The sequence below is a fragment of the Sciurus vulgaris genome (assembly GCF_902686455.1).
Source record: "Sciurus vulgaris genome assembly, chromosome: 10".
Taxonomy (NCBI): domain Eukaryota; kingdom Metazoa; phylum Chordata; class Mammalia; order Rodentia; family Sciuridae; genus Sciurus; species Sciurus vulgaris.
This window is the reverse complement of record NC_136470.1, coordinates 43,533,071-43,543,485: the sequence shown is the minus strand read 5'-3', so window position 1 is coordinate 43,543,485 and position 10,415 is coordinate 43,533,071. Positions and strand designations below refer to the sequence as shown.

Below are 10,415 nucleotides of genomic sequence, written 5' to 3'. Positions count from 1 at the left end.
CTTGTTAAAAACAAAAAAGACCCCAACTAAATAATGCTCTAAATAAATAATTCTCAATACCTTCTTTTTCAGCTTGCTTCCCACATCTCAGCTTGTACAAATGTGCACTACTCTTCTTGAAAAATAAATTACTTGGGCACAAGAAAGAAACACACTACTTGAGTAACATACATATGAGTACAGGGAGCAATTCTATAGCTGTTGTATTATTATATATTGATCTAATTGCTGCTTCCTCTAGTGTTTCTCTCCTTCCCCATTGAGAAGCCAATGTATGAGACTTCTGCCTGCATGTCCAGAGCCAGAAACTCATTATGATAGCAGCCCTGCAAGGCAGTGCTGGGAACCAAACTGTGAAATTGTGCTTCCTCCAGTGGAGTGTGGGCAGGGATATGTGCTGCTAGTTTTCTAATGGATTAAACCACACAATCACTGCAAATACTTAGAACACCCTGGAGGTTGACTCTGTGTGTGTGTGTGTGTGTGTGTGTGTGTGTGTGTGCGCGCGCGCATGTGTGTTTTAGTGCTATTAAAGTGAAAATGAATCAGAGAGGGAAATGTATTAAAATAAAGATTTCTTTGATTAAGCGGCATCTGCTCTAACATTTGCTTTTCATAGACATTTGACATGTGTTTGGACTTCTCTTTTACATTTTTTTTTTTTTTTACTTTAAACAAATTTTTATTACACAAAGGTTGCACATAATTGGATATTTCTTCTACTTTGTACACAATTATTCTTATTCTCCAGAAAGGCTGCTTCTGAACTTCTCCTCTGGTGATGAGAAGCATGAAAATCCTGGTTTTAGCAGAATAGTAATAGAAATGCCTCAGTGATGTAAGTTGAAAGCAGTACACTGGTACATGGCCCTTGCACCCAGTATCAGGAATGTCTTTTTATTCAAAAATACAAAGTAAATTATCTGTAGGCAGGGACAATGATAGCAGTAAACCATTATATATTGTCAACTGAAACCAGTAACTGATGTTATAGTGATTTTCTTAAAAATCAACCAGTCTTTTCTTCATTTTCTTCACTAACTTCTCTGAAGTTATTGGTGAAGAACCCTGCCTTGAGTTTCCTGTCACAGTTCATTAATAATGGTAAAGCACTATTCTGAGAGTTAGAACATGCCACCCCCCATATCACTTCCCATTCCACCCATTGCACCCATTGCAGGGTCCTTTTCTTCTTTAGGAATTTCTGTGACTACAACTTCTCCTGTAGTTAACAGAGAAGCAACTCCAGCAGCATCCAATAGAGCAGTTCTTACAAACTTTGTTGGGTCAATGATTCCTTTTTCCACCATGTTCACAAAATCTCCAAGCATAGCATCATAACCAACTTCTGAGGAACTCTGCAGAATTTTCTCAACTATCAGAGATCCTTCAACACCTGCATTCTTAGCAATGGTCATTGCAGGAATTTTGAGTGTTCTTTTAATGATTTCTATGCCAATTTTTTGATCTTCATTAGCTGGAGTTAGTGAGTCCAAGGCTGGAATGCACCGAAGCAGAGCAGAGCCCCCACCCAGAACAACGCCTTCTTCAACAGCAGCTCTTGTAACATCGAGGGCATCTGTAACTGTCTTTCTTTTCATTCACTTCTACATCACTTGTCCCACCAACCTTCAGCATAGCTACTTCATCTGAAAGTTTTGCCAGTCGTTCATTTAGTTTTTCCTTTTCATATTCACTAGTTGTAGTTTCTAATTGTTCTGCGATTTCTTGATTACACTTTTCAATTTGAGCTTTATCATCTTTTCTTTTCAAAAGCAAGGCATCATCTTTGGTGACAACTTTTCCTAAGTCATGAAGCTGAATATCTTCAATATTTAGGGTCAAACCCTCCTCCACCAAACACTGCACCCCCAGTAGTAATAGCCATATCTTTAAGTTGTTTTTTTCTGTAGTCACCAAAACGTGGAGCTTTAACTGCAACAACCTGAAGACCTGTTGGGGTCTTTAGCCTCCTTGCTTTCCGTTTGTGTGGCAAAGTGGCAAAATGTTTTCATGTTTCACAATATTAACCTTTAAACAAATCAGGCTCTAACTTTTAGAAAAGCATTTACACTTAAAATTTTTATCTTGGTGTAAAAACTAACAAATTTTACATATACCCTATTGATAACAGGTCCTATAATATAACATTAAATGATAGAAATAAATTACCAATAAAATTTACTCTTTATAAGTTTAAAATTATCATTACAGACAAGTTTAGTTTGGAGAATAGCAGCTTGATAAATTCCCTGTTTTAAACCTTGTATACCTGGAAAATATGAACACATTTAATATACAAAGAGTGACCATTTCACAATTACCTTGACACTTTTATATTACCAAATTCAGTTTTTAAAGAAAAATTTAGACTCTGTAACGTAGTACAATACTCTAACAGTTGTTTAACCATAATTGTATAAACCCCAATTAAGACGAATTGTTCTAAAGAATAAAACTTAATAGACACAAAGTTAAGAGTAAATTAGTGTTTCTAAGAAATTCTTGTCATTTTACCATATAGATTAAACTTTGGTTTATATCAGAACATTAGTATTTCACCTTGGAAAAACCTTAAATAGCTTTAGCTGTGTCACATACATACAACCAACTTAGTTACATGCAAACTTGTTGAAACTTGCCCTTTACAGACTTTCTTAGCACTTACTTAGACCCTCATTTATTTCATCACATAAGCACTTTCTTACCCAGAAAGATTGTTCTTCACTAAATATAGTTCCATATCTAGAACCTTTTTTTTTCTTTCCTATATGTTGACTTCTTTGTTCACATTCTGAAACAACTCTTAAGAAATTTCTTAATTTATATAAATTTCTCCATTTTAAAAAATAAAATAAAATAAAAAGATACCATGAACATTTCAAATTAGAAAAAAAAATTACTCCATTTTAATAAGATTAAATATTTTGTTATTTATAGTACTCTAATTGAAACATAGTTGAAACTTTTGGAACCCTTTGTATATAGAATTGTACCTGTTAGGACATAACTCTTAGTAACCTTGTTTTTAGTTTAGTGATGACACAAAGCAATTTTCTCTACAAACACATTTGAGTAATCCCATGCATGTCAACTCTAATTCACTTACTTATTGGAAAAAAAAACAAGATATCAGACAAGTGTACCAACAGTATTTGCTGTCTCTTTCCTGTGGAAGAAAAGACCTAGAAAAATTGATGTTAGACATTTTATAATCATCAACATTTAATGAGTTTGACCACCTAGAGACTAGTGAGTTAATTTCCAAAGACACTTTACTTTTATTAGTTTACCCAATTTGAATTGAACTTTTTTAAATCACGTGAATTAAAAGTATCTGGATCCATTTTTAAACTCTAATTTTAGGAGTGCTCAGTTTTGATACAGACAAAACATGACATCAGACAGCATGACATACAAATAACACAAAATCAAAGGCCTTGTAACTTTATAGGTGAATCTCCATTGCAATGTAACAGATGTTCAAAAACTCTAGTTGAATAAAAATTAGAACTGATCAAAAAAAGTCATGAGTTCAAAAAAATATAGAATTCAAAAAAAAATAAGAGTCCTGGAAAAATGATACAGCCGTTAATTACTCTAGTAAAGCACCATAAAATTTACTTTTGCTGGAGTTCAGGTAAGACTCCTTTTTGCTCTTCCCCCCCCTCCCCCTTGGGTTTGAGACTCATCTCCTACTGAGACTTCAGTCTTCCTCTATTTACATTTCAATGTAAACCTTGACTGAGATCTGGAAGGAGCTAACAGGTTTTAGCAGAAATTTTTTGCCTAGGGCATTTTAGCCATTTTTTCCTCTTTAGTAATCAATTCAGGTTTGGATGCAAAAAATCGTTAAACATTATCTCCCACTACTTGTGGTGAATGGGGCTGCTATATCATACTCCTTATTGGGACATGCCACTGATGGTTGGGCTGGTTACTCCCTCCACACCGGCATATGTGGGACCTTGTGGCAGGAGGACTAGGTGGGCTGGGCCAGGGAATGGGAGCAGAAACAGCTGAGTTGAAGTTGGAGGAGGAGGACGGATTGAGAGGGGGAGAAGAAGGAGGCGTTTGAGTTTGCAGGAAGAGCATTGAAGTACAAGAAAGAAGAGACTTGAAGACAAGGAATCCCTTTCCATTTGCCCGCTCGCTCACGGAAGCTGTGTGCCAATATCTTTGGTAGCCACAATCCACCTTCCCATGGAGCAATCTTTCATCCAATACCAATCACATACCAATTTGTGATTGGTAGTCATTTTTTCCCAAACCAACATTTTAACAAATTGATCTCTTAGGGGCCCCGGAGGAAATTTTCTCTGAAGGCTTCTTTCTACCCTTTCGATGAAGGTTGCTAGGTCCTCAGTTGCCTTCTGGGTAATCCCTGCGATGGGGTGTTCTGAGGGGTCCTTCTGTAGCTTTTTCCATGCCGCTAACCCTAGGGCTCTTACTTGTTCTTGATATGGGGCTGGGATGACAGCCTGTAAGAGGCCAGTAGAGAATTGGTCACTGGACCCCAAGAGCATCCCATAAGTAACAGGGACGGGAGGATTAGTGGCCTGTTTCTGTTCAGCCTGAGCATGACATTCTTCATTAAAAAAGGCACACCACTTTAGATATAAAGGACCAGGAAGGACAGCTTTAGTTAGGTTTTCCAATCCTGAGTGGTGCACTGCTGGTGGGCAAGCCCTGAAGGATGGTTTCAGCCCAAAGGGAATTGGGCCCATCCTCTGAAACAGCTTTCTTCAGTTCCTTTAAATCTTGTGACTCCTATGGGTATAGCAGGCTGGTTACCCACTGGGTTAGCATTTACCGGGAAAGCCATACAGGGAAGGGGGGGTTAGAGTCAGTGAGTTCTCTCCCAGCATCATAAAATGGCCATGGGGAAGATACGAGATGGCAACAATGTTCTCGCCCCCTGGACCTCCCCAGGGCAGAAGTGGGCCCTCGCTATGCGTAAGCCCTTAAGGGCAGATAATGTAGGGTAGACTCCCAATAGGGAACCCTCCCCTAAATTGATTTTCCTCTTCCTAACAAGTTGTTCTACACGATCCCATGCAGACCAGTCAAAAAGATTAGTGGCAGGAAGCCAAGGGGCCACCCAAGTTAAGGTGTCCCAGGCTTTTTCTGCCTGTGTATCAAACAACTCAAAGCCCCTACTCTTCAGCATGAGTCTAAGAGCTGAGAGTGCAGGGGCACCATGTGTGGTGTGCATTTGCCCATCTTTGCAGGGATGCCCTTACCTCAGAACTCACTTGGCCCGATCTGCCTCTTCGCTTTGGCTGCAGATCAGCCTTGAGGGGCCCCACGGCGGGCGCCATATGTTGGGTCTTTAGCCCCCTTGCTCTTCTCAACCAGTGACAAGGGAAGGGGACACTCCCCAAAAAGGCCAGACTGGGAAAGGTAGGGCTGACTGACCACCTGCACCCAGCCCTCCGGGCAGAGGACAATCAGACGCATCAGGGAGACCTGTCCCAGCAGGAACTCGTTTATTGAAGAAGTCACACAGCTTTTATGTAGGGTGAAGGCTAGGCGGGAACAAATCAGCTTAAAGGTCAGCAAGGCACGGGGGTTCACGCAGGCGAGAGTCCTTTAGGACTATATGGCAAGCATGAGTTGATCACGTTCATGGACCTGTTGTTAACCAATCCCTGACAGTGGTCCGATTTATCGTCATTAACTATTGAAACCTCCTTTTAGGCCTTGATCTTGCTCACCTGCCAGGGAGTAAGGAGTCAGCCTAAGTTAGTTAATGTGTCATTAGTCCCAACAATGACCAACTTTTAGCCTGTTCAAAACAAGTGTACTTAGAGCTTCTCCATCAACATCTTCAGCAATTATGACCAAGGGTTTCCGGTAGCATTGGTAATTTCAAGAGCAGGTATGATGGACTGGACACTAGATATTTTCTTTTCACTCAATAGAACATAAGCTTCCTGGAATTCACATTTCTGACTTTTTGATGTATTAATGAAGTATGGAGAAATATATCCTCCATCAAACTTCTTGCCTTCAATAATTTCTAATCCATCCTTGAGTGTTTTTCTATCCTTTACTGTGATCACACCCTTTCTTCCAACCTTTTTCATTGCATCAGAAATGATGTGACCAATTTCTTTATCTCCATTTGCAGATGTTGTAGCAAGCTGGGCAATTTCTTTAGGAGTTGTCACAGGTTTAGACTGCTTCTTAAGTTCATCAATTACATCATCAAGAGCTAACATCACACCTCTCCTGATTTCCACAGGATTAGCCCCTTTGCTGATCTTCTCGAAGCCTTCCTTTGCAATACAGTCTGTCAGTACAATAACAGTGGTGGTACCATCCCCAGCCTCTTCATTTGTATTATTGGCAATATCTTGAACAAGTTCAGCTCCAATATTTTTGTATTTATCCTTTAAATCAATTGACTTTGCAACAGTCACACCATCTTTTGTTACTTTGGGATTTCCCCAACTCTGTTCAATAATTACCTTTCTTCCCCTTGGCCCCGTTGTAACAGCGCCAGCATCAGCTAAAAGGTCTACACCTTGAAGTACTAAGATTTGGCCTTCCACACCAAATTTTACATCTTTGGCATAAGCCCGAGTGAGATGAGGAGCCAGTCCGCTAGACACTAGTCTCCTCCGACAAAGGACTGTGGGTAATTGAAGCATTTCTGCTGGGTGTTGGCAGCGAGCGCACAAGGCAAGGCAGGCTATCTGCAGTGAGTCCTTTTACGTTTTTATTTTCTTGAAAAATATATTTGACAAGGGAAGCAAGTGGTGGGATTTTTCAGCTGATTTTTGTGGCGTTTTATGATTCAGGACTTTTGTTGCCCCCACAATAGGTTTTAGAATCAAGTGCTCAGAATGAGATATCCTCCCCTCTAAATTTACCTTCAAAAATTAGACCAGAAAATATGATAAATAGTTTCAAACAAGCCTTATTATTTCTATTAAGCCTATGTATATACAAATGGAATTGTGAGGCTCAAGAACAACTTGATGTAAACTCCAAACCTGGATGATTCAGTAAATAAAACTGCTACTTTCAACTTCAAAAAGAAAAAACAAAACAACTCACCTCAAGCTACGATTGCATAATATAAATATATTCACATAAATTGGTCCAACTTCTTGTTTTAAATATGTTCTTACAGCACAGAAGACAAACTTACGTATAAAGTGACTTCAAAGTAAATAATACATCTATAATTCTTAAGTCAGATAACAGTATAATGGTTTGGCATCAACTGTGAGATGTTAGAAATATCAGCAGAACTCAAAGGAGTATGTATAAAATTCTAATATACATTTAATCATGAGAAGTAATCAAAAGAGAACAACCAGGACAAATCTGAGACATCCTTTCCTAATTATTTTCCACTTTCTTTGCCATGCATATTTGTCTTAAAGAGTCTTATTTCCCTTTTCTCATTCCTTGATCTTCTCATAGTCTCTAGAAAAGAGAATGAAAATTTACCAGAGGGTGTTTACAGATCATATGCCAATATAAAAAAGTTAAAGTACTTTGGGTAGTGAGGTTGGACCAAACTCTTCCTTCATACAGGTCACTTCCCAAAAGAGATAGTTGGTGATCAGGTAACCTAGACTTAGAATAATGGACAGATATTGAAGCATGAGCTTTTGGCATTTATGAACAGAAATTCTCTTGGGAATTTTTTGTAGGGATACTGCTGCTATGTCAAATGGAGAGTGGTTGTTTGAGGGGGCTGCTCTATTTCCCTACAGTATCATTATTAAAATTCATTTCCTGCCTCAAAGTTTTATGAATCCATTTTTTTCCTTTTTAATGATTTCAAATTATATTCTATTCAAAAGTAATCTTAAAAATCCGTGGATCTCTTAAAAGATTTTTTTTAAAGAAAGGTTATGTGTTAGCTTTCTGTGACTATGACAAAACACCTGAGATAAATCAACTCAATAAGAGGAAATGTTTTAACTCATGGCTTCAGACATTTCAATCCCTGGTCACTTGGGCACCGTTGTCTTTGGACCTGTAACAGCGTAGTCTGTCAAGGTCAGATCAAATGGCATAGGAACTGCATACTTCATGGTAGTGAGGAAACAAAGAGAGAAAAGGAGGCAGGGTCCCAATATCCTCTTCAAAGGCACTTCCCTAATAAACTAACTATTGCCAAATAGACTCTTCCAAAAAGGGTGATGGGTTGGAGACCAACCCTTTTATACATGAGTCTTAGAGGGACAGCCCAGGTCCAAACTATGGCGTCAAGTAAAACAAGATCTAGCATTATTCACCATTGTCAAATATTTGTAAACATCCTGGAATCAGTAGAAATCATTGCAAAAATGAAATTGAGACAGAATCCATGATAAAATAAAAATTTGGGGTTACACCTACATGCATAAATATATATATGTATTATAAAAGGTACATTCATAAGTGCAAAGGGAAGAGAGTTTTTTAAATTGTTCAATAACTGACTAAAATTTGGAGAAACAAATTTATAACAGTCCACAATATATATCGTGTAATATATAATTCCATATGTATAAATGAGGCAGATAAAAAGATGGTTGGACTACATTATTGTAAAATTACAATGATGATTTCATAATACTAATTAGAAATAGATTCAAATATTTGAAAATTTTGTGTACCAAATATTCTATTATAGTACATAGAGCATTCAAATTGGTAGAAAATAATAGTAAAATGGAAGGAAAAGTATATGAACAGTTGAAGTTGAAATTAGTAAGGAAAAAAACTTTATAGAAATGTTTAACTCTGTAAATTATCAGAAGAACACAAAGAAGAAAGAGTAATGTAGCTTTTAATCCTATTAAAAAGGAATTTGTTAAACAGGCAGATAGTTTCATATATAACTTATACAAGATAATAAATGAGTTTTCATTTGTAACATTATTTTTCAGTGCATTTCAACACATAAACTATCATATACTTTTTTGACTAAACTATCCCCTTTTGGTGAACAGATAAAGGAAATTATCCCAAAGAAAAATTAATATATATTCATTTTAGCATATCAAAAGCCATTAAAATTGTGAGGATTCTATAACAACATACAAAATACTTATAATGCTAAGTGAAAAAAAAAAAACAATTCCATCTACTAATTGTAACAATATAAAGATCATGCCTAGAAAAGAACGATAGGAGCAAAAGAAGTACAAAAGGAGTTTGTACTTTGTTAAATGTTAGTTATCATTTTTAATGAGTTTTATTTTTATTTTTATTTCAGTAAGTCTTATAAATTTGTCTTCCAGAAGTTATTTTTTAAAGCAAAAATTCCTAGCAGGGAGTAACAAAATCTATATTAATCCCCTGTTCTAGTCAACTTTTTATCACCGTGTCTAAAAGCCCTGACAAGAACCATTAGAGGAGGAAAAGTTTATTTGGCTTCTGTTTTCAGAGGTCTCGGTCCATAGATGTTTGACTCCATAGCTCTGGGCCTGAGATGAGGCAGAACACCACCACGGAAGAGTGTAGGGCGGAAAGTAACTCAGGATGTAGCAACAAGGAAGCAGAGCAGAAAGCTTTGCTCACCAGGGACAAAATATATAACCCAAAGGCGACTCCCCCAGTGACCCACCTCCCATTCACATCCCACCTGCCTGCAGTTACCACTGTCAATTCATGTCATAAACCAATTATTTAACCTCTGAACTTTCTTGCATTTTCCCACATGAGAACTTTTGGGAGACATCTCATCTCTAAACCATAATATCCTCCAATAGTCAACCTCTCGCTCTTCTATTTTAACTGGAAATATGGCCACCAGAATAGATATTACCATCTCCTTAAGCCGCATGTGGTGGTGTGACTGTTCCCTCCTCCTGCTACCTAAATTGTAGAAACCAGCTTGCACAAGGGAAACATCCTAAATTGACAAAGCATTGTGAATTGGAAGCAGAGTCTTGGTCCTTCAAAACAACAGTGAGCAACAAACCATATTGTGTAAGTTGTTATTTTTTAGTTTTCTGTTAACTCAGAAGAATGTGAGCCAACTAACTGCAAATGGGTTATTTCAAAAACCAGACATTTGCAATATTTAAGCCATAATCAGATTAAAATAATTGAGAACAAAGAGGGGGCAATAATTTGAGAGCAGCAGGATATGAAAAGATCACCAGAATTGACCTAAGGGGAATAAAATTAGTTGACAAGATCTAGGCAAGCCACTGCCACTGTTAGATACTCTCAATAGCAAACATATTTTCCCAAGAGGATGAAGATTAGTTCTCACAGGTTGAAAAAGTTTAGATATTGGATGACACGTAGCTCTCCAATAGGCCACAGCACATAAGGAGATACTCAATGTATCTATGATATTAAGATTTCTTGCCAGTGGAAGTTAGCATTTAGAAATAAAAGTATCTATAAAGAATCCTTGATGTGTATGTGTGATAATGAAAACAGAAAAAAAAAAG

At 37.5% G+C, this 10,415-nt stretch overlaps 1 protein-coding gene across 1 annotated transcript; it reads right to left on the bottom strand.

The window, feature by feature from the left end:
* Positions 1-1,028: 1,028 nt before the first annotated feature.
* On the bottom strand, positions 1,029-6,706 carry LOC306670335 (60 kDa heat shock protein, mitochondrial-like). The gene is given in 5 exon segments (XM_079155053.1): positions 1,029-1,587; positions 1,589-1,854; positions 1,856-1,953; positions 5,778-5,858; positions 5,861-6,706. Coding segments are annotated over 5 exon segments (1,704 nt in total). The 5' UTR covers positions 6,657-6,706; the 3' UTR covers positions 1,029-1,124.
* Between the last annotated feature and the right edge of the window lie 3,709 nt (positions 6,707-10,415).